The 25,635-nt window shown below is 40.4% G+C and overlaps 1 protein-coding gene across 3 annotated transcripts in view; it reads right to left on the reverse strand.

Annotated features, from left to right (window-relative positions):
* The window catches only part of ksr2 (kinase suppressor of ras 2), a 103,591-nt gene that overhangs the window by 38,376 nt on the left and 39,580 nt on the right, over positions 1-25,635 (reverse strand). For all 3 annotated transcript variants that reach the window (XM_079687773.1, XM_079687774.1, XM_079687772.1), the window contains exon 6: positions 7,492-7,664. In XM_079687773.1, coding sequence (XP_079543899.1) covers positions 7,492-7,664 — 173 coding nt within the window. The remainder of the gene's footprint in view (positions 1-7,491; positions 7,665-25,635) is intronic.

Genomic DNA, 25,635 nt, shown 5'->3' on the forward strand with positions numbered 1-25,635 from the left:
TGTTAGTGCGTGCGTGCGTGCGTGTGTGTGAGAGACATATGAGCCTGCAGGAGCTGAGGAACCCTCAAGGCGCCAGACAACAGTGTCCTCCTCCATCTTCTCTGTTTGGCCTCAGACTAATTAAGCCGAGGCCTTCCTTTCCCCTCCTCCACCGACCGGTCACATGACACACAGCAGACCATGGGGTTGAGTGTGCTGTCTCTGTGTTTGTGTGTGTGTGTGTGTGTGTGTGTGTGTGTGTGTGTGTGTGTGTGTGTGTGTGTGTGTGTGTGTGTGTGTGTGTGTGTGTGTGTGTGTGTGTGTGTGTGTGTGTGTGTGTGTGTGTGTGTGTGTGTGTGTGTGTGTGTGTGTGTGTGTGTGCGTGCGTGCGTGCGTGTGTGCGTGCGTGCGCGCAAGACACTACTTGAGTCTAGGAGCCTATTTAGAACAAAATATAGTTTATTTGTTGTGGAGTGAGATGCCTCTCCAAGTGATTAACTGAGCGCTGAACACTGCTACTCCCCACGGAGAGGACATTTCTACTGTGGGTAAAAAATAAAACTGTGGAGCATGTGACAATCAATTCAACGTAAGATACATACATGGGGTAATCTAATTATTCTAATTATCAGCGCTGTCACCAATTCATCTCTACTACACCTACTACTTATTATGAGAATCATCAAGTTCAGAGTGGTTTGGATAAAAGCTTCAATTAAATGCAATCAACAGCTTAACTAACACGGTATCATAAGGAGATAATGAAAAGCTTTAAAGGACAATACCAAACAATTTCAGCACAAAACAACACAATATGGCAAAGAGAAGCTGCAGCCTGTGTAACTAGATGAGAGTCTGATATTATGGTATATACAGTGGACTGTGCAGAGCAGCAGAAGAAGTGAACAGGACTGTAAAAAAGTGTGTGGGTGTTTGCTGCACAGTGTACTGCATTATAGCACATGAGTGTTATTTGAGCGATATATTACAGGCTGTTGCTCCGCATATCCTCATCGTTTCTCATCCATGCATTAAATGCGTTTCCACCAGGTGAATGTACTCAACTGAAAAAGTATCTGTTTGGACAGGCAGCCAAAAATGCACAAAGAGCATAGTGGGAATAGAAGAGTTTGGCGTTTTTATCTGACCGAATGTGAGAAAAAACCCACCTCAGATGAACAAGAGACAAAGCCAGGTTGCTCAGTTGCTATGGCAACAGCTACACGCCAATCAGCTTTTTTTTCAGACTATTATGCTGTCATACAAATAACACCACACACACAAATCATGTTATAAACAGCAATCACAGGGATAGAACAAAATATCAATTTCCTTAGCTGTAACTAGTGTGGCCCTTATCGATGCTAGGGTTCTCTAAGACTGGAGTTTTAAGTGTGCCAGGGCGACAGAGGGATGGGAGAACAGATGATGCCTCGAGGCTTGGCATTGCTTGGAAGTGTATTCCTCAACCTAAGAACTCAAATGGCTCGGGGCATGCAGACGGGCTACAGACTGCAGGTTTTGGTGGTCAAGTCATTCTGACCATATGGAGGGCTTTCAGGTGTTGTAGGGCACCGTCTGGCTTCAATAGCTCCCTAGTTCTTGGACAACACTGATGAAACACAGCTTAATATTTCAGAAAAGAAACATATTTGCTGTATAAATATCTGGGCTCCTTCACAACTTCTTCTTATAACCTCAATGTGTTATTCTCTCTCAAATCATATCAAGAAATGGCTGGATGTAGAGTCTCTTACTGAACTTGATGCGTGCTTCAGTGGAGCTTACACTACCAAATGACCAAACAGTGCCATCTCTTGTGTTTGATACACTTGCCGTACGTTTCTAGGAATTAACAGTCGCCATTGAACAATCCACCTTTTCATTGACTGTAATGATCTTCTATGCAAGGCTTCCTTAGATGGTGTGAGACAATAACTTGTCGAGTCAGCATGCATTTAGTGCTTGGAAAACAGGTTCAGTTTCTTATGCAGGAAAATATTAAAGAGCAAGGAAAAAGTCATCACAAAATCCTGATCCTACTATTAAATAAAATTAGATTGGTTTATCGACAAAATATGAGAACAAAAATACTGAAAAGTGGGGCCTTGTGGATGGCAGGGGATTTTCATTAAAAAGCTATTTTTGCTAATTATTCACTAAAATATGCTCTTAAAGCCTACTTTTGTGACACTGTTTAAATTATGAATTGATCATTAATTATTATGTGTGCATTTGAAACAAACCTTTATTCAAAGAAGAAGGTTTCACTGGGGGAGGGGGGCTCTTTAAAACAGGGGGTTTGCAAACACATGAATTTCCTGCATATTAATATGTTTTATGCAACAATTTATGGTGCCAACGATAACATAAAAAAAGCATCTGGGAGAGTAAGTGAAAACAAAGGAATATACATTTTTGAATTCTAGAAATAACGATTTAAAGAAAACGCGACAGGAACATTTCTCTCCAGCTTGTTAATATCCCTTTTCCAAGCATAACGGCAGGTGCTCCCCCTTTAAGGTCTATCTGTGCCATCAGAAAATTAAGATTTTGATTTTTGACTCTCTTGCCCTTAGGGTATTGGTTCACTCTGACTGATGAAATAAACAAGACATTAAGAAAGCTGAATATGATTGGCTATGTATTTCCTTGGCATGACTCAACATGTCAACATCCATTTCCTCAAACACACATACAAGAATGATTCCTGAATGACAAAACGTTATCTCTGCAGTGATAAATATATAAATTGAAGCCAATCTTCACCCATCGTTGTCCTCACCCTGCTTTAAATGTATCGGTTATTTGTAGCCATTATTTATTTGCAAACTCTCAAAGGGACCTCCATTGAGGTGCCACACTTGGTTGCTAGGAGATCTGTGACGCAACCGCAAAAGTGTCTAAGCGAGGTTAGGGTGAGTGTTTATTTTCTACATGTGTACTGGTGTCGTCACTCAGATTGAGTTGTGTGCAAAGGGTATGAAGAACATTTAAGCCATTTATATCCATAAGCACACACTCATAGACTCCTACACTCTCTCTTTCTCTGCATCACACACACGCACACACACACACACACACACACACACACACACACACACACACACACACACACACACACACACACACACACACACACACACACACACACACACACACACACACACACACACACACACACACACACACACACACATACACACACACACACACACACACACACACACACACACACACATACACATACACACACACACACACACACACACACACACACACACACACACACACACACACGTCTCCGTGTGAACGTGGCCTCAGACTATGTGAGCTCAAACAGCCTGAGGGGCTAGAGGAGAGCTGAAAATGTCCCTCTGTGGCCACCATCACTTGTTCCATTGGAAAAACAATGACTTATCATGGGAGCGAGAGAAGAAAAAAAAAATCTGAAAATGTATTATTCAAGTTGACCATGAGGGTAAACAAAGAAACTGCTATTTGCTTGCAGAGAGTTGAAATTGTTTTATTAAAAACATATATTTCACATACATAAACATGAACAGACTCAGCACAAGAGACTAAGAATGAGAGACAGTGCAATGGCCTATCTCTAGGTATTAGCAAGGCCACATAAATTATGATTGCATGCATCCTTTTGTTTGTACATGTGCGTCCGAAGCCTCACTAGAACAATTCAGATTTTGCATCCAATATTTTTTTATAATGTGTTTTTGTTATTTGTCCATGGTAGGTGCTTTGGTTGTGTTGGCTGTGAAAACAGCTCAACACTCTCCTCAATGACCAGAAAAGTTTGAAAAAATAAAGTGTATGATTTTTATTTTTATAATTATTAGTAGGAGCTGCACAAGATATGTCCTGTCTTGCATTGTCCTTCCAGGTGTGATGGCAAAACAAAACTGTAAGAACGTTTTTATTTTGATGTTCCCATTACATCAAGTATACATGAGGGCAATCTAAATAAAAAAGGCAATAAATCAATGTTATCTTTTATGATCCTCCCTACCTTTGTGATTCCTATAATATAAAGTTAGGCATAAGGGCAAAGTAATGCTGAGAGGAAGAGATTTAATATTATGCAAACCTCAAACTTTCCATACAACTTTCATTCCAGGGAGAATAAACTAAAGTCCTGTGTCAATAAGGAAAATACATGCACTCCAAAAAACACCATGTACCGAGACAAAGTAGATTGTGTAGTTTCTGCTGAATGTGTATGTTTGCGTGTGTGATCTTTTTCCTAACCTAATCATTTGTTGTTGTCCCTTAATCTACAAACATTAACCATTGCTCGATGTTCATTCTTTTGTTTTGAGTTTCTAAAAGAGCATGTTTACATATTTTAATGTTCAAAAAACACATTATATTTCTCAAACTGTTTGTCTGGATATGTCTCTGAACACTCGATCTGAAACTCTCTGTTTTAGCACCTGTCTCTTTACGCCCCCTCCCAAAATCGCAAAGGTAGTTCTCAAGCCTTGGGTATAGACACTGTAGGTATATTCTAATGAGCCTGTATTTAAAAGGGCCAGTTTCTGCTCAATGTCAGGTTCATATGTTGTGCCTCTACTGTGACATGTTAACGTGCTTTGATGTTTAAGAAGGTCTTTCACTTCCTCATTCTGCCTGTGCTGCAGCACCTCTTTTCACCCTCTGTCTGAAACCAGAGCCCAGTCTGCTCCGATTGGTCAACCGCTCAGAGATGTCCCTCCCTTTAGCCTTATTATCACGTACAATATATTGGAGCAATAGCCAATAGAAGTGCAAGTGTTACGTACTGATGTCACTGTCGCTGAAGTGAACAAAAGGGGTCCGATGGAGCGTTTCAGGAAGTGTGTGGCAGAGAAACTCCCTCTGGAGGTAACACAGGGATTTGAGCCTTTGCAGATTTACATGCAAAGAAAGCTATTTTACACACTACAGGAAAGAGAAAACCCACAAATCATAATAGAGCCCCTTTAACATAGGAAGGTGATTAATTGTGAATAGCATGTTGAAGCCCATGTAGGGGAAAGTCAGTCAGAACCCCACTTTGTGCAAAAGACAACCCTAGCAAAGAAACACTACTGTGAATCTCAAATGTTATCTAATAGTATCATAACCAGACTATCACAAAAAGTATTTCTAGGTGGAAAGCCATAGCAACTTATAGGAGGATATCAGGAGGATGCTGACGTTTCAGCTTCGACCGGGCGCTGACTCATCCTGAGCAGACAGCGTTTGGTCACCCCAGCGTCTTGTAGGTCCTCCAATTGTTTTGATTCAGAGCGCTACAGAGATGAGTTACAATGCTGCTGGCTGGAGGGCCCTGACGTATGAGACGGCAGCGATGCCCTAATCCCAAACATAGACCTGGAACAGGTGTTTATCCTCGCTTACCGGGCACATACACGTGTGTCTGATGCTCAGACACACACACATAGAAATACACACACCATTCCTAAAATAGGATCTGGAGAACCACGGGATCAACTAAGGAGCTCCACAAAGAAAACTTCCACTTTCTCTTCACTCAGTGATTTACAGTTTATACACATTGTATTGATTACATACAATTCCAGTTTTATTTTACCCAAATAATAACCATAAGAGAGTGCAAAACAGGGTACAGTGTATCTGCATAATACGTTCAGCCTCCATGGAATAAAGGTAAGTTATAGGTGGATGTTTAGATGACATATTAATGTTAATGTTAATAATAATAATACATGTTATTGTGTAGCTGCTATACGGGTACTCAAAGGGCACTTTACAGTATATGGTAAAAACTAATTAAAGCTATGACAATAAAGCATCATCTTGGTTTGGTAAATAAAAAAGAAAGACCTCCTCTTCTCTCCGTGCAAAGGTATGTTCTGCTCTGTGCAGCTGATGTTGATAGAAACAACACAGAATGACGGATCAGTTACAGTGAAGGAACACAAACATCCTAACTGCAGATAAGCCCAACCTCGACTTCTATCTGTAACCTGAAACCCTGTTTTCAACATTAATACTGAAGGTGTCGAAATTAAAAGTTAAAGCTGACACTTAAGTATAACAATATCTTGCATATTAATATTATCTAAATAGTCTTAAATGAAATAATAAAACAAGATCAAGATGTTTTTGCTAATGAATGAAGTGCTACATGCACATACCACATCATGTTTTTTGATTTCATCTAGTCTAGACTTTTGATTAACAGCCAAAGACAAAGCATGTGATACACGATGGTCAAGTTAAATGATAAAAACGTAAAAGTAAAATGTGACAAGGTACCTATAATTGAAATTGCAATGTGAACTTTTACTAACCTCCTTCTAATGCAATCTATATTATATACGATGTCTATTCCATGCTCATTTTATGTCTATTCTTATGTATTTTATTGATAACTGTATTCTATGTGTTCTCAATTTTCTGTGGCTTTTTCATGAGATGTCAATTCTCTACTGTGAAGCACTTTAGACTGCAAATCTTGTATGAAAGGTGCGATTCAAATAAAGCGTATTATTATAATTAATGTCGCAATAACAACGATTACATAAGTAGCATTGTATGATTGACATGTGTTTGGACAAGTGAGAAAACTACATTTAACTTATCCCACATAAAAATAAAAATAAATGAGACACTTTTCTTAAGAAATGGAATCCAGGCCCACAATTTCAAGTCGTAAAAGATAATAAGATAAGTATATCTTATCTTATTAAGTATATCTTACTTTATTATCTTGTATTCATTGAAAATGTGGGCCTAGATTACATTTCTTAAGAAAAAGCAGTGTCGTATGTTGAGTAAGAAAATAATCCGGAACAAATCATTAGCACGGGAGACTTTACAATAAATGCACATTTATCTGCTAGGTGCCTGTCATCATCACAGTTGTATTTTGTAATCCAAGCACAGCTTTATATGGCGTGTGATTATTCCAAGTCATGCCTCGACCGATAAATATGCAGCACTGTGCCCCACATACCTGTTAGTCAAGGTCTACTACTATTCACAATACTAAGTGATCACCATTCATCACTCCTTGCGTTGACACAACCTCCATTACTCCCCATCTCCTCCTTTAGTCTAATGGCTTCCGCAGTATGCACATAATGCATCAGGCAATAAGGCTGCCAATGTGCAACAACACACCACCTCCGGTCATTATGGCACCGCCTTATTGTTGCATTTCCCAACACTGTACTTAAATACATTCTTAACAAAAATAATTATGGTGATTATGGGTGTGAGTGTTTTTTTTCCGGCACAATAGAAAAGAAGAAGGTTCCAAATTGACACTAGAAATTGGATAGAGGTGAGAAAAGCACATATGAGAAGAGTATAGATAATAGCACTAGACCTTTTGATTTAATTTAGCAGAATGACATCCCAGAAGAGAGCTTAATAAGCAGATGTTGAAAGGGGTTGTAATATGAAAGAGGTAAAGTGAAGGCACCTCATTTTATTAAAGCTAGAGTGTGATCCCATTTAAAAAAAATAAAAGAGTTCACTCACTTGCAGAGGGGGTTTCAGCATGGACAGGAGGTGTGGAAGGGATGAAGGAGGGAAAGAAGAAGGATCGCAGAGATCGTTCAGTGAGGAGGGGCGAGCGCTGCGTGGGCAGATTCTCACAGCTGCCCACGCTGCTGTGGATCTTAAGGTTCAAGGGCTTGGTCTTCTTCTTGGCTCTGAGGGAAACAAGAGAAGAAAAGAAGAAATCACTGAGAGGGATATAGGTTGCACATACACATGTTTCAACTAACAGCAGAGCTTTGAGTGGAGATTAAAAAAAAGCCTGAGGACTCATAATGTACTAACAACATCATTATAGGATTAAGTGATATGATACAGTGAGCCAGGCTAGGTATCATGTTGATAAAGTGACTACAAATCAACAGGCATCAGGCAAGAAAGAAGACACATTCGATTCTCAAAGAAAAATGTCTTGGACTTGGTAATTTAGTTTGTTGCTGATCATTTACTGTCACTTAAACTACTGTTGGTCAGCTTTGTAAAGCTGTATGTACCGCAGCGCTTTGAACTGACTGCTAACATCAGCATGCAAATGTGCTCACAATGACATTAATACTAAGTAGATATAATGTTTACGATGTTCATTATCTTAATGAGACGGTCTCAAAGAGACATCCCTTAAAAGCATGCTGTTAAAAATCTGATGCCAAACCACTGTTATTACAGTAGAGGGAATTATAGCTGTAGTGTAAGCAGTTTAATTAGCTAGAATTCATTTAACAGTAGCTTAGTATTCATGATATTCATCAATTTCACGGTACCCACATAATTAATCTGTATCCTTTTACTCATCTGATGGGAGAAAATACATAAGACACTCTGAATCATATTCCGTATTTCAGACAAGTCTAAAGATTTGTTCTCAGGTGACAGCCATTTCTTTTCGTGATTTGTTTTGGTTTTGACGGATCTGTCATGCGGCCTTAGGTAAGGATATGACACCTGAAACCAGACCTTCAGGGCAAATGAGAATGCTTCATGTTATTGTGAACTCTTTGACATGAACAAGCTCTAACCTGTTAGTAAAACACAGATTTGAAAGAGCCGGTTGATATCCAGATATACCGTAACGGTTATCTACACCAATGAGGCTCAGTGGACCCAGGTAACTCAAAAAGACAAATCCGTAGAGTGCTTTCATTTTTTAATGGTAGGGTGTTTTATACCCATCTGGAGATGTGTTATTCTGTCAATATGTGTTTACAGTTTGACAAACATCTTGGCACCATTAAACATTTGTAATGTACCCATGAAAGAAAATTCTCAGTGTTATGATTTATAGATAGAGTATGGTCTTTGACTCAAAATAAGCTTACGCAATCTCACCAGGTAACGTTTGAACGGCAAATGAAATGTGCAGCTTGATATAGGTCCAAGTATGCAAATAACCTGAGAATATACAGTACATAAACAAACCCCAGGTATGCATGCATACAGATATTCGGGCATAGATACAAAAAAAAACCTCCCTTTAACTCGAGGAAATCATTTTGCCATTCGAATGTCATTTAGAAAACTGATGGCAAACCTGATTGAGATGTCATGTTGGGCAACAACATCAGATAGGAACCTACATTGTATGTAAATTGACAAAAAGTGATGTTTGAAATGTATAAGAGCGAGCTAGAAATACAGGAAGCTACTGAAGGAAACGCAGTAGAACCAGAAAGAAAAACAATGGATGAAAAGGGAACAAAACCAAAGCAGATAAAAGCAGGCTTATATGCAAAAAGGAGAACATAATTGTAAAAAAAAAGAACATGAAAAAGATTGAATCCAACAGATTTTAATTGAAAAAAAACGTAAAGCTGTGAATCCTGACTTCTCATTCATTAAGTGTTGAATCCCAAAGGAGCTCTTCCTCCTATGTCAGTCTCTCAGTCTCCATACTGACTCCTGCAATTAGACCTGTAAACCAGCCCGGTACTTCTCCCTCATCTCCTGCAATAAGGAAGCAGCCTGCAGGTTATCACTTCTCCTTCATAGAGTATTTGTCAGCTATTCCGATTAGCCCACTTTATGCAATTTGAATCAAAATTAAACCATTCATCTCCCTGTGTGCATGCCTTTTATCGTACACCCCAATGATTTGTAGATGTTCAGTGAGGGGAAAGCGAAAATGAATGTAGAGGGAAGGGAGAGGATTCCCAAAATTGGTTTTGAAGACGGCTGTCGGTGAAGGCATGTGGGCGGAGTTGATGAGTGTCAACTCCACAGTTGCTAACACATCTATTCAGATACCCCTTTTTCTACTCTGCATATGAAAAGTTGGAGGAAGAGTAACTAGAATGCACGATACAGGAGACAGAAGAAGAGGGATATGTGTGACTTGTCAAATGTTAAGGGAAATCAGCTAAGGTGTGAATAGTAGAGTTTCTTTTGATCTTGTACATCACAATGCATTTCTCACAGATGGAAATCACTGCATATTTCCGTCATCTCAGAAAGCATCTGAATCGTTCATCCCCCTGGGTCTTCTAAATAAACAGGAACACCACCTCTACCTATAGTAGTGATTCAATGAAGCACGCTGTTATGCTTATAACTTGCTGATTTGTTGTTTTCTTCCTTCTTGTTATATCCTGATATCTAGTTCTCGGAATCATTGAGGTTTAATTGTGTCTTTCCTGATTTTATTGAAGATGCAGTTCTACATTTGCATAACATGAATAAGCGTTAACATGAATAAGCGTTAACATGAATAAGCGTTAATTCAGTGCGCTCAGTTTGAAGAAGATGTCTCGCTTTTTCTTTGAAATGATCTGTGAAGGTTGGATTTTGTCATCAGCTAGGACAGAGGAATTCAAGGGAATCCTGCTCAATGTGTGTGGGCAGGGAGGTATACTGAAGCATATAAGGTGGGATCAAAGCTGTGTTAACTTTCTTAGGTTTTTTATTTTTTTTAAGATCAGATTTTCACTTTATAATATACAAGCAAGGATAAAAAAAACTTGACATTCATGCACACACGTCCATACATTAATCCGCCCACTCCCTCCCTCCACATCCACTTCCCCCACACTTGCAGAGAGGCTAATTAAAGAGACACCTTCAAGTAAAAGTTCCATTTGATCAAGGACATAGGAGAGCAGCGATCCTTCAAATTACATATTTATTTTCCTTTCTGACATATCAAGAGGATTTCTAAAAAGCGGGGGTCATGCATATTCTGTCGTTTAGGTCTGGCTAACAAGCTAAAAGTTGCTCAGCATCCAAATGGCTCAATAGTGATGCTGAGATACTGCAAAGCTTTCAGCTCGGTTTAATTAACACTAGTCTCCATCTAGGAGAGTAAAATGACTTGCGTGATACCATCTACATACCTCCAGTTTTTACCTCAGTGAAATGCAGAGTGCTCTACCGAGACCCATATGGCCAGAAAAGCGCAGTTGAGTTTTATGCAAATGGCCCTGTGGAATAATATGTCTGGCACCCAATGCTCTTAGCTGCTTTAATAAAGTTTGAAGGAAATGAAATAAAGGTGGCTAGAATAATGATTGCAACAGAGAATTACTGTGAGCCCTTTGAGCAGTTTCACCCAAAGCAGGTAGTCTAGCTTTCAGAAGTCTGCTGTTTCAATCCCGAGTTTAATAAAAGCCGACAGTCAGTTACCCAAGGTAGTTCTTTTTTGTTTTTTTTCCAAAGGCATTGCGGCAGAGTAATGCCAAACGTAATCTTAAAGGAATGTATTGTCATGCTCAGCAAGTGAAACAAACCAAACAATTCCCTTTTGTTCATTACGAGACACTGCATTTTTTTACTTTGGTGATTTGTATTCACCTACACAAACAAACATACTATCATGTAAATGCTTAACCTTCACTTGCTTGCTTAATTGTTTAATCCAAACGTAAAATGCGTTTGATGTGCAGACCATGATCATCAGTCGGGAAGGTTGGATGATAACATCACACAAGTTAAAAAAACTTTTGTTTTTCTCCCCTTTAACTTTCAGAGTCTCGCACTGAGATATGGATAAACGCATATCAGAGCACCAGGAAATGCGCAGCACTCTCAACAGGGAGGCGAATCATGAGGATATGGATTAAAAGCTGAACATGATGCCTATAGAAGATAGGGAGACACCTGATGCCGGGAAATCAGAAAGATAAAAACAAAGAGTGAAACAATGTCCTATGTGACAGAAAATGAGAGGGAGAAAGAAGAGGTACTGGAGCCGATGAGCAGATGAGAAGTGAGACCAGTGGTCGGGGTCTGGACAGCAGCGACAGAGGAGTAATACGTTGACAGGAAGGCGTACGGACAGTGAGATTTCGTCTCTTCTGAAGAATTTCAGGAATGTGTGTCAAGGCACGCAGACATTGCACCTGTCTGATTAAAAAATAATTAACATGTTATGGTAGTGTTGCTGTTGGTATAAAATGTGGTTTATGTTTTCATTCCACATGGGTTTTATATGTTTGCAACAAACTGTTTATTTGAATCAACATGTGGGCACAGGAAGAAAAACTAAATGTGAGAGGGAACACAAATATGTAAAATAAATTCAGGAGGAACTAGCAATGAAAATTACTGAACAATTTGTTTTTAAATCTAAATAAACTAATATTATCAAGCTAATTGGCCGTATTTCATGAAGATGTTCCACTTTTTCTTTCAAACACAAACTGTGCTGCTGCCCAACTCTGTAATGTTCTCACTGTCTCTCTCAGTCCTCTGTCCAAAAGTCAAGGTTCATTGAAAAAGATGACAAACATGTTTGTATCTAACAAAATATTCTGCATTAATCCATGTTTGTTGGTGTTTAGCCAACAAACATGTGTTTTGATTCAAACATGGATCAAAAACGACATTTTCAGTGCGGTCACACTGTTTGCTTTTTTGGCTTGCTGTGCACAAAATAACACCACTTTATTAATGATTGTTAATGTTTAACGAAAAATGAGTTTAATAGTGGGTCAGGTCACATGTCTTATATTAACCGGTCAGGGTGTGGGTTTGCAAACTGAACCTGTGGAGCACTTGCCTTCATTCTACGCTCTCAAAAGAATTGTTCTTTGTGTTGTAAATACTAACAATTGAAGTAAACTATTGTAAATATTCATTTGTTGATAACTAATCTAAGTAAATGACCTAACTGTCACAAGAGTCACTCATCTACTTTCTAAAATATGAAAATGTTGATTTGATATAAAACTGTTGAAAAGAGAAACAAACTTTTTCTCTCAGTTTTAGGAAACTCAGAGAGGCTTGTCCACCCGCCATAGTGGAATGGCTCTAGGGAAGTCTGCCTGTCAAACGGAGGATCCTCCACTTACCTGTCTCCTCTTGCAGGTGCTTGTGGTCAGGAGGGTCATTAAAAAGTAATTTGGTGGCACCTGTTTAGGCCCCCAAGGTTACAGACGTCAGCCCCTTTCCGTTGTCTGTCCCTTCCTCTCTGCCAGGATTTGTACTGGCCAGGTTTGGGTTTTGTTCAAAATGTTGGTGCCAATAATCCTTGTACAATCACTCATCGAAACATTCAACTAACTTCTGATGCTTACTCTCCATCTCTTATGCTCATGATAAAATACCTTATTTGCACTTTAACTTGACTGGTTGCCCATTATTGTCCATGCTCTATATTATCTAATTGTCTTATTCAATAATTTTAAAAAAAGTGAACTGCATCACTATTTTGAAATGTTGCTCATATTTAAAAGGGGATCTATTATCACATTTTCAGGCTTCATAATTGTATTTAGTTTGAATTATCTGAAACCAATGCCCTGCTCTATGTGTTGGAGCACTAGCCAATAGAAGCATAGTTATGTTACAGAAGTAAACAAAGGAGTCCAATGGAGGCATTTCAGGAGGGGGAGTGTGTGGGACGGAACTCTCTCTGGAGGGAACTTTGGGGTTTTAGCCTTTGCAGACCATTTACATACAACAACAACTATATAAACACTACAGGAAATGGAAACCCTAAAAATAATAACAGGCCCCCTTTAAAGTATAATTTGAATTTTGCTCTGACATTGACGAAGATATCATACTGCAGCAAAGATTAAGTGAAAACAAAAGCAATGGTTTTGGTTGCCATGAACCAATTGTAAAGATCGTAGATTATTACCAAAACATTTAAAGAAAGGAAAGTAACATTATTCTGAATAATGGTTGAAGTGCAGTGGACGTAATTACATCAGGGTCAAAATAAGGACTAGAGACTCAAAAATGAAAAAAGAAAAGGAAATGTGCCCTCCTTCACTGCATTAATGTGCTTGCTACAATTTAAATCTTACACAATCCACTAGCTAGAAGCTAGTATTTGACCAATAATCTTTGTTGACAGGTATGCCCTAAAACCGTGGACTAAACGCTAATTTCAAACTGTGTTTATCAGTGGAAAGTTAACCAGTTAGAAGCAGACCATGTCATTGTTTGGGGAAGATCAGGTCTTGCAATCTAATAGAATATTTTAGGGTTGAACAAGTTAGTCTTAGTAGGGTTAAAGAACTCACTTTAAGAACTGTTCTAAAATAGCAATATGTTTCTGTTTGTCAGAAACAACATGGTATGCAATGAATTACACACGGCATCTGTCTGGATTTAATATCATTGGATGTATTTTGTCCTTGTATGCGAGTTTGCTTCAGACACAAGGTGAATTTCAGAGAACAATAAATTGTCATGTAACGCAATATACACACACGTTCTTGTGGATATAACACCTGCGATCTGAGGGCGGTAAAAGAGAGGAGAGATGTGTTGTCATGGAGATGGAAGAGAACATCTCTGCCTTCCAGTTAGATGGGATTAGGCTATGTTAGATTGATGTTTAAGCATTTTCGATTTAAAAACTTTGTGTTGTGAATCTATTAATTTTTATGAATATTTACATTTTTTTATGGAACAAATGTGGTGTCCACACAACTTTCTTTAGAAGACATGATATTATGTTTCAGGTTTGAGCATTATAAAGCGTAATAATAAAATAAAACACAATATCTTCCAGCAACTTTTTTCATGCCATTACCTGCACTGTAAACCATCCTTCTCCACCATCTGGCGATCATTTATTTTCTCGAGAAACATTCTGTGGCTCCATAAAATAGTCTGTATTAAATTGATAGCTTGGCTTTGGATAACAAGTCAGCAATTACTCATGTCCACAATCTCTGAAAGCTCTGAAATCAGGGAATGTTCTTGGCATAAGATAATATTTTCCCAAATATTTTTTAGTACCTGTTTACTTGTACCTTAAAGCAGCATTGGAAGAAAATAACAGCTGTCTACCCAACACCTGTATGGGTTAAGTTGTAGTTTTGAAGCAGTAAGTGGTGCCTGAAAAGAAGAAGGGGCCAGGGATAAGAAGGGGCCAGGGATAGTATGGAGCCAGGATCAGATGTTACCTGTTCATTTAAGATCATAGAGACAGCCTACATTTGATGGTTAGAATGATCAACGCTGGTAATAACTCAATAAGAGGTTTGGACAGTCCTATACAGTCATACTAAGGTGTTTTTTAGTTTGGTATGGAACTCTAGAAATACGAAGTGTGCCTTTTTTGGAGCTGGATTGTCAGTGATAAATAGGAATAAAGTATATTTCAGAGTCTGACATTAACCATGGCCAGTGACCACAAACAAATACTTTTTGGAGAATCAAAGGGATCCTAATAATGCAACCTGGTCCAATAATTGAAGTAACAGCATTGGAGGCAAAAACAACTGTCTGCCTAACACATGTATGGGCTAAGTTCTTTTGAAGCAGTTAGTGACAGGGTGCCTGAAAACGCCTGTATGAGTTGAGCCGTAATTTTGAAGCAGTTAATGACCGGGTAAAGAAGAGAAGGGGTCAGGGACAGCATGGAGCCACGAGCAGATGTAATCTGCCTATACTTTAACTTTAAGATCACAGAGACAGCCTTCATTTGATGGTTTGAATGATGAAAGCTGCTAAAACTCACTTTGAGGTTGGACAGTTCAGCAGTAATACAATGGTGGGTTTTAGTTTGTTATGGTACTGTAGAAATAGCAGGGAGAATGAGAGCCAACGGGGAGGCTACCTTTGACCTTCATCATGAACCTGTTTAAGCTCTATACAGTAAAAAGGAGAGTTGAGGGAAGATAAGGTTAAACATCTCAAATGACTGAAGTGTCACAGTTAAGGAAGACTTAGTTGTGTTAAATTTCCTTTTCTGTATTGTATAAATAATAAATACAATTAAATAATAAACTTTGGCCACCAGTACTCGATCTGATTAGTGTCTATTCCTGCATTCATCTCTATTGTTAACTTGCAGACAGAGTTTGTTCTCGAGTGAGTTAAAGCCAGTGTCTGGATTTAAGTTAAACTCTAATAGCAATTCTGTTTGTAACAGCAGAGCCCAAGGAAACAAAGCCATCTGCATTAACATTCTATTAGGGGCTATTAAAATAATGCATATTTGTGTCAGTTTGTTAAACCACATGGTCAGTTTCATCTTCCTTCCAAGTTGTGTCACTGCTTAGTTGATATGGGGATATGTGAAACATATCTATGTATATAGGTCTGTTATATAACATCCTTGTCACGATCTGTCTGTGTTGTGTTTTGTCTTTTTCTGTCTTTGGTTTCCTGTTTTATTTTTGAAAAGTGTTCACCCCCTGCCTTGCCTGTTGCTTTCTGTCTGTTTTCCCTCCTACCTGATTACCCGATTGTGTTCACCTGGTGCCACTATGTTTTCTCCTCCCTCCTCACCTGTCTCTTGTTTGTTTGATTAGTCCTGTGTGCATTTAGGTTCTGTGTTTTCTGTTAATCTTTGTGAGTTCCTTGTTTGTCTATAACTGTTTTCACGGGTTAGTGTTCTGTTTGTTCTAGTTTAGCCTTGAAATAAAGGTATTATCTGTGAAATCTGCATTTGGGTCCTGCCTGCTTCACCCCAACCCTGACAATCCTGAGTGCATCACAAATGGGAACTCGAGTGAAAGGCATGCAAATGGCTATTGTTGAAAAAAAAGCAGCCACAATTGTTTATTATACATCTTATTGGCATCATTTGTCAGATGGCTGCCTTTAATAGGGTTGAAGAAAAGTCTCCCACTGCACTTTTCCCACTGAGAGCAAGAGTAAGAAAATTAGAAAAGGAATAAATGACAGAAGCTCGGAGATACTTCCGTCCTCCCTCTTTCTCTATGAGTTCTATAGAGTTGATATATCCATTGTATATAGATAATGTACATCTTTGAAGACTAACTGAATTGTATACCACTCTAAAATTCAGTTCATGGACATGAAAGGTACATGTGAAAAAATACACTGCATTTGTATTTTAAGTGATGACGTTTTATCATGTTCCAGCTTACTTCTCTTTCCGTCACGTGTATCGCCAGAAGGTCAGTATTTTCCTCAGCATCTAATTAAATTAAAATGTATTTTCTCAATTCAGTCAAAATGAAACCATAGCTCAAACCTTATACTATCTAATCTAATCCAAGTATTAAAGCAAGAGCATTGGAGGCGATAAGAGCTGTGTGGCCCACAGCTGTATGGGTTAAATGGTAGTTTTGAAGCAGTAAGTGACAGGGTGCTTAAAAAGAAGAAGGGTTCAGGGACAATATGGAACCAGGAACAGATGTAATCTGTCTCGACTCAAACATCAGAGGGACAGCCTTTATTTGATGGCCTGAATGATAAACAATGGTAATAATGACATTCGAGAGGTTGCTGGACACTGAAAGTCATTTGTATAACCAAACCATGTTTTAGTTTGCTTGAGTGATGTTTAAAATAATTTATCACACTTCAAATGTTGACCTTCCCATAAAACAGATTGAAATTACACTTTAATGATTGTGCTGGGAAATGTAGGACTCATATAATTAAATCAAAAGCAAAACAAGATTTCCATAAAAGCGTAAATGCTTTGAGCTCAGTGTAAATGCTATGAATCTTTCATGTTTATAGCTTGGTTGTTTCTCTGAGATCCTTTTTTTCTATCTTCCTTGATAAGAATTACACAACATTACAGATTACTTCCAATCACCCACTCAAATCCAGTTATCTGCCCCAACCAGCTCCAACTTGTTCACAAATTACCACAGAAAAACCATCAGCCTAATAAATCCATTCTCCACCAGCAACAGTGGCATTTGGGCTAACCACCACTCCTAAACACTCATATAAATTCAAAATCATGACTCCAATTTCTGGGCCGTCAGTGGAGGCCAGGATGAGTACTCATTACGACCGATATATCGGTAGATGGATGGGGGGTGGGGGGAGTGTTGGAAGCGTCTGGCGCTTAAGGGCTGGGTGTTGACATCACCCCTCACCTGACTTGTTAATGGGAAAAGTGCAAAAGCCCTGATTAACATCGATGAGCTTTGGTCCGCAGAGAAAAGAAGACATACACTCACATTTCCCTCTAAATGGATTCAGGGACATCTATCAAACATATACCCCACTACCTTTCCTTTAAAGCCTGTCGGACTTGAAACTAACCTTGAAAGGGAACAGTTCTAAGAAGGAAACAAGGTGATCACCTAAACCACATAATGTTGTTGCGACCTTTCAAGCACCCTTAAGCATATCCTGCGTTATGGTCTGATTTATTCTGAGAGGAATCATAATTTCCAAATGAACAACAAGCTGTACTAAAGAAGACCTTGAAATGAGACCATAAACCCATTACGGATGTTTACAGAGATAATAAATCAAGGGAGAAGTAGGCTCATTTTATCATTGACTTCTATACAAGCTGACTAGCTTTTGCAACCAGCGGATTCCCACCTACTTGCAAGAATGCAAGTTTAAAGCACTTCAGCATGGGCTTCATTTTTCAGTCACTGCCACTAAAATGAAAGAGATCGTATCTAGGGACAGTGTTTGTTCTTTCTTTCTGAGCTAAAGTAGAGAGATGGAATTCAGTTCCCAAGTAGATATTAGCTCATTCTAGGCTAAAGAAAAACACAACAGGTGATTTTACACTCATTAAATGATAAAAAATAATATAAATCCCAATAAATCCCCCCAAATCCCAGACCCCGGTTCTTTAAGATATCACTGGTAGGTGCTACTTTCTCTCTCACAAACACATATTAGCTTTGTGCTCTGACATACAGGGCTTTGTGCAGTACACTTAACTACGCAATGAATGTCCCAAGCAGCAGAGCATGTGGGACCAATCATCCTCCGGGGTCAGAGGTCGCCTGCTAATGTGACGATGTGCGTGTCCCGGTGAAGCGGCAGCTCTGTATCTTAGCGCATTGTCTTGGGGAGCAGATACATCAACTTGAATTAACAGAGAGAACATTTTCATGAAAATAAAAGGCGATAAACATGTCTTCAGATTACAGATCCCTCCATAAAAGAACCTCTACACCAATTAGGAGTCATTATAGACTCATGAACTGAGTCATGAGGTTCCTGCATTAAATGGTAAGACTTTTTTTTATCTTCGCACTGCTGTTTGGCTGTAGCTGAGGACCATCTTGGTCTTTTATATGGACAACCATGAAGAAAAAAAAAAACTACTTTTAAATGTAAGTATACAACACATCATACAGACTAGTTGTCAAATGTCTGTCCAATCCCATATTGGGTGGCTCAAGCATAGCTCCAGCCAACAGTGTAATCCCTTTCCTATACCATTGCACAGGTATTTCCGACTGCAGGTAACCATAGCAATGGCACTTCTGCTACTGGCAGATTAGTGTGTTTCCAGACCTCTGAACCATCTCCCATATCCCAGATTTGCTCACCGACTTTAATCGTCTTATGTTGGATCCATGATGGCTTTTTCAGCCAGGACAACCAGTTGACCAATCAAAGTTCAGCAGAAAGTTCCCCCAATAGCCAGTCAGCTACCTAGCTACAATGGTTGTAAAATGTGATATTAATGACAAAACAATCAATAACTCAGCCTAACTGCTTCCTCAGAACTCTGAGGAGTCTTTCATCCCCAAAGGTGACGTCCTGAATCCCCAAAGGTAAAGTCCTGCCCTACTGCTGTACTCCTACTGTATGTGCCTCTTATTTGTAAACAAAAAAGAAATACATACAATATAGACAGATACATTTTTGAACCAATTTCAAATGAACCATGAATTACACAAGTCAAGAAAGGGTCTTTCGTAAAACTGTTGCGATAACACGCAATTAGGACAAATATACAACCAAACTTTGCCCGGGACATCAAATTTTAACAACAAACTATATGTCTGGACTTACAAAATAATGTTTTACATTGACAAACATCATATGTGTAGTGGCATCAAAGTTTAGCATCAAAGTTCTTCTTCACTCTGGCATTTTATCTTAATTGCAAAATAATTATCCCATTTAAACAAGTCATTGTTATTTTTTTTATTTTATAAATAATTGGCATTTACAGCACATACACAATTATAGAGTGTTCATTCTAAAGTAAAAAGCTCAGCTTTTATGCAGTTAAGGTAACATCTTAATTGAAGGTATACATTTTTACTCCTGTGTTTTCAAACATTGCTGATGAAAATTAACTGTTGACAGCACCAGACAAGACAAAATTAATGCCTATTTTTAGTTCAACTGTTACTTTGTTAGTCCTTGTAATAAAACAACAGAGTAATAGTTTCCAGTCCTATGCAGGCAGTGTATGTTTATGTACCACATCATAGCTGCATGTGTTGCTCTGTTATATTCAACGCTTGATTTCAGTCAACACTGCCACAACCTTTTTAGTTGCCTTCGCACCCATGAGAAAAATAAATCCAATAAAAAATGTATTTCAGTCTGAATTGGTAGATGTTACGGATGACGTTGAAATAACACATTGACAGGTTCTCAGAAGAGATGCATAATGAGAGGGGTGAGGACAGAAAGAAAGGGAAATGGGGAGAGAAAGGGGAAAGGAAAAGGGGGAGAGAAATATATGTTGTGTACACCAGCTCAGTGAAAGCAAACAGCTAAATTAGTCATGCAATGGATGCAAATTTGCTTCCCCTGAGTGTTGCATGGTAGAATTACCCTGAGAGAAGCTGAGGGTGAATCATGCCAATCCCCGGCGCCATGTGAGATATTAGCAAACATCCAATTCAATAAGAAAGTGCTTAACATTCAAAAAGCTGTGAAAGTCTCATAAGGTGGAATTAACTGTTTGATATTACCATTTCCACTGAAAGGGGGGGCAAGACAAGAAGCGGTGGAAAAACAAACACGCCCACCTCCAGAAACGATCTTGGTGTGACGTGCCAAGTGGGACCGTGAAAACTCACATGGCCTTTTCCACGTGTGCATGTTAATGTTCATAAACATAGACAACAAGGTTCATTAATTGACACTGTAGTCCAAAGAGCCTCTCTGCTTCGAAAAGGGCACAGAGAGAGAAGGGGGTGAGGTGTTGGAAAGGCTGCTACATAAGCTAAATTAAACTACTGTCGCACTCCTGGATTCAACTTAAAGTTCAATTGGTGCTGGATATCAAGTGCACTTTTGTTTTATAAGTAAAACTATAAACACGGAGCAGCAGCCATCATAGGCCTGAGAGGACACAGATAGTGTTACATTGTAAGATCTAATCTTTTTGTGGTGATCAATGCGTTTTAGAAGGTAAACATTTTTGTAAAGATTAAGGGCCTGATGTAAACAAAAGGCCTTTTGTTGTTGCATTACATGCTCTCCAGATTATGGAGCCCAGGAATATTTATGGGACCTCAAGAAGCTGTTATATTAACATCTGCAGTGAAAAGTAGGGTAAGTTAAGTTCCTGTCACAGTTGCTGAATCCAAAAGAGACACTGCTCAAGGCCTCATGGCTGTCTTGCAATTTTACTTCTTCCTCGCTATGCTACAAAGCCGTTATTCAGGCTGCATAATCATATTTGTTTGAGTGTAAAAAGATGTCAAATCAACTCTAACATGAGAGCTGTGTTGAGTTGGCTAATGAGAGTAAGTCCAACCGAGAGGTAGAAATCCAACCCTCCGCTAATATTGTGGTTCTTCACTGGGTCGACTTCTGGGCCCTTTTCTACTGGTTGGGTTTTGTGATTTGTTTCTGGTATCATTTTGAAGAAGCCCCTTAATGCTTTTTGGGGTTTTGACCAATCAAAACAGAGCCGGCCAGCTAACCAATCAGAAACATCACGAGACCGCTGCATGAATACATGGAGAGCATCGCGAGACCGCCACACACGAAGGAGTCTGGAAAACGTGGAGTGGATTACAGCCTACTCCGGCCCCTACAGAGATTCACCACACCTTCCAAAGCCAAAATAGAACTTCTGAATACACAATCCCTCAGTAATAAAGCATCCTTTTTCATTACCACATCACTGATGAGAAAATGGACTTCATGTGTCTCACGGAAACCTGGCATCAGCCAGAGGTTTACTCCACCCTCAATGAAGCTTGCCCTCCTGGCTACAGCTACTTGGAGAAAGCCTGCAGCACTGGTCGTGGTGGAGGCCTAGCTGTCATCTACCGAAAGGAATTGGAACTGTCACTCCTGCCCCTGCCTGTATTGTCCTCTTTTGAATGCCTTGCATTTAAATGTAAACCCCCCTTCGCCCTGACAATACTTCTGATCTACCGGTGGCCACCCAAACCCAACTCAGCTTTCATCCCAGAGATACAAGACCTTCTCACTATGCTATGCACAACCTCTGCCAATATTATCATACTTGGAGATTTTAATATTCACGTCGACTCCCCCTCCTGCCACTTTTCCACTGAGTTTCTGCTACTTCTGGACTGCCTCAATCTGACACAGCATGTTAATGTCCCCACACACGCCAAGGGCCACACGCTCGACCTGGTCATCACAAACTCCGCCCCCATCAGCAATCTGCTAGTGTATGACTTGGGGGTGTCTGACCACAAGACCATCTCTATGGAGCTCTCTTTCCAATCCCCACTCAGCATGCCCAAACGCCAAATCCGCTTCAGGAACCTGAGGAATATCAACCCGGACACCATGACCCTGGACCTCCAGCATCTTTCTTCCACCAACTTCTCATCAGTAAATGAGTCAGTGGCATACTACAACCAGTCCCTTAACAGTCTCCTTGATCTGCACGCCCCCCTCAAAACCAGGATGGTCACCTTCTCGAGCTCAGCCCCTTGGTACACCGGCGAGCTGCGGAGAATGAAGACAGCTGGGCGTGTCCTTGAGCGGCGGCTCAAGGCCTCAGGACTCACTGTTCACCGGTTAGCCTATCGTGAACACCAGAAGGCCTACGCACAGTCCCTCAGAGATGCACGGTCCCAGTACTACTCCTCCCTCATCAACAACAGTACTGGAAACTCCAAGCAACTCTTCTCCACCATAAACCACCTCCTCAAACCCTAAAGCCCTCTACACTCCGACTCCACTGAGAAGCAGTGTAGCAACTTTGCCGCCTTCTTCACTAACAAAGTTGATACCATCCGCTCCCTCCTCTCTAGCCCCTCTGCACCTCCAGTTACAACTGCTGACCCACAGCCTGGGACAACCCAGCCTCTTTGCTGTTTCACAGACATCTCTCATCGAGAGATTGAGGGCATCGTTAAGAGGATGAAGCCCTCCACCTGTGTCCTGGACCCCCTTCCGTCAGCTCTTGTGAAATCGTACATCTGTACCATGAGCCCCATGATCACTAAGATTGTAAACCTCTCAATCCAGGCTGGCCATGTCCCCTCTGGCCTAAAAACCGCTGTCATCAAACCTCATCTCAAAAAACCCTCCCTTGACCCGGGAGTCCTGGCCAACTACAGACCCATTTCCAACCTTCCTTTTCTATCCAAGGTGCTGGAAAAACTAGTTCAGCTGCTCAGCTCCAGGACCACCTAAACTCCAACAACCTATTTGAGAAGTTCCAGTCTGGTTTCCACTCAGGCCACAGCACAGAAACTGCCCTGGTCAGGGTCACCAACGACCTGCTGATGACGGCTGATGCTGGCTCTCCCTCTCTCCTCATCCTCCTCGATCTCACTGCAGCTTTCGACACCGTCGATCACGGCATCCTCCTCCATCGTCTGCACTCCACCATCGGACTCTCTGACTCTCCCCTTGACTGGTTCAGATCATACCTCACCGGGAGAACAGAGTACGTCTCCTTGGGCGAGGCAGAGTCGGTTACCCACAACGTCACCTGTGGTGTCCCTCAAGGATCAGTTCTCGGCCCCACCCTCTTCACACATGCTCCCCCTTGGCTCTATCATCAGCCGACATGGAGTATCATTCCATTGCTACGCTGATGACACCCAACTGTACCTCAGGATCAACCCTACCTCCTCTGCAGCCCTGCCTTCACCCACACTCACTGCCTGCCTGGAGGAGATACAGGCATGGATAAAGCAAAACTTCCTGAAACTCAACAGCTCCAAGACCGAAGCCATTATAGTTGGCACCCCACACCAGGTTTGGTCATCCACCATCACCACCACCTTTTTCTCCTCCAGGCTGGACTACTGCAATTCACTCCTCATCGGGATCCCAAACAAAAGCATCCAGAAGCTCCAATACATTCAGAACAGCGCTGCTAGGATCCTGATGAGGGTGCGCAAATATGAACACATCACCCCCATCCTTAAAGCACTACACTGGCTACCCGTAGAACTGAGGATCGAATTCAAGGTCTCTGTCCTCACCCACCAGTGTTTCCATCTGGCCCTTCCTACATCCAGGACATGATTAAACCGTACACCCCAGCACGTGCACTCCGCTCTGCATCAGCCAAACCGCTCGCTGCACCCGCACTGCGAGGGGAACCCAAGTTCCCGTCAGCAAAAACACGTGGGTTTGCTATCCTGGCTCCAAAATGGTGGAATGAGCTCCCCATTGAAATCAGGACAGCAGAAAGCTTACACATCTTCCGGCGACGACTGAAAACTCATCTCTTTAGACTCCACTTCGAGCGATTGAATTACTAACAAAGCACTTATATACTAATAAAGGGCTGGCTTTTCTAAAGCCAGTTGAGTAGCACTTGAAATGTTTGGCTCTATGAAATCTGATGTACTTATATGATTCTGTTTTCTTCAAGGTTGTATCTTCCTGGTCGAATGCACTTATTGTAAGTCGCTAAATGCAATGTAATGTCCATGGAACTGCCCCTCCCTACCTCAAGGAACTCCTCACCCCCCAAACCTCCTTGCGGACCACCCGCTCCAGCAGCTCCAACCTCCTCAAACCCCCCAGGACTAAGCTCCGTACCATGGGAGACCGGGCCTTCTGCTCGACTGCTCCCAGTCTGTGGAATGCTCTCCCCGACCAAATGAGAGCACCACAGACCGTGGAGGCTTTTAAAAAGGCCTCAAAACCCATCTCTTCAAAAGAGACTTTGCCTAGACCTTTTTTATCACCCTTTTATTTTTATTTATTTATTTATTTTTATTGCTTTTTATTAATTTTACCGTGTTGTCTAATGTTTATTTATACTGTTCATGCTCACTGTTGTAGCACTTCGGGATTTAAAATAAAATATGAAGTGCTTTATAAATGGAACCCATTATTATTATTATTATTATTATTATTATTATTATTAACAGACTGTGCTCTGGTTTCAGACAGAGGGTGAAAAGAGGTAAGTAGAATTCTTATTACTTGGCCAATCAAGCTGATTCTAATGCCGTCTTAGAGTACAAAGAACAACATGATGACTTGTTTTGTTTCTGGATTATCTTTACCACTTCTTATACGTGGTAAGCAAACAGGAATTCAAAAGAGGATTTTAGTCACTATGATTGGCAAATTGTAGACTTTGTCATAAGATTGCACTGTTGGTTTGATGGATTTACTAATTGCGCGAGCCTTTCCATTGGTTTGTGATGAAGTGCCTGCAGGTGCAACCTGGTATGAGTAGAAATTGATTGCTTGCAGAAATTGCTTCTTACACAATTCAGATCAGCAAATGTGCGAAAAGGATGGCCTAGTTCTCACCTAACTGGCAAGAGATTTTCGAATATATACTAAAAGAGAATAAACACAAGGAGCTTTGAAAAAAAAAAGCATCCAGTGAGCTGAACAAGAGTGTGTTTCTTAGGATTTCACTATTGATTTTATACTGGACGTAATCAATCATGTGATGTTGGGTTAACATTCATTTGGTGACATTTTCACAGCGCCCCAGCAGAGGATCTGTCATCACAACAAACAGTAATACAGGCACTGTATTGATCCCTTACAGGTGTGCTCTTTAACCCTATCTGCGGCAGATCCCCTACGGGAAAATGGGATGCCAAGATG

This window comes from Notothenia rossii, assembly GCF_949606895.1.
Source record: "Notothenia rossii genome assembly, chromosome: 6".
NCBI lineage: Eukaryota > Metazoa > Chordata > Actinopteri > Perciformes > Nototheniidae > Notothenia > Notothenia rossii.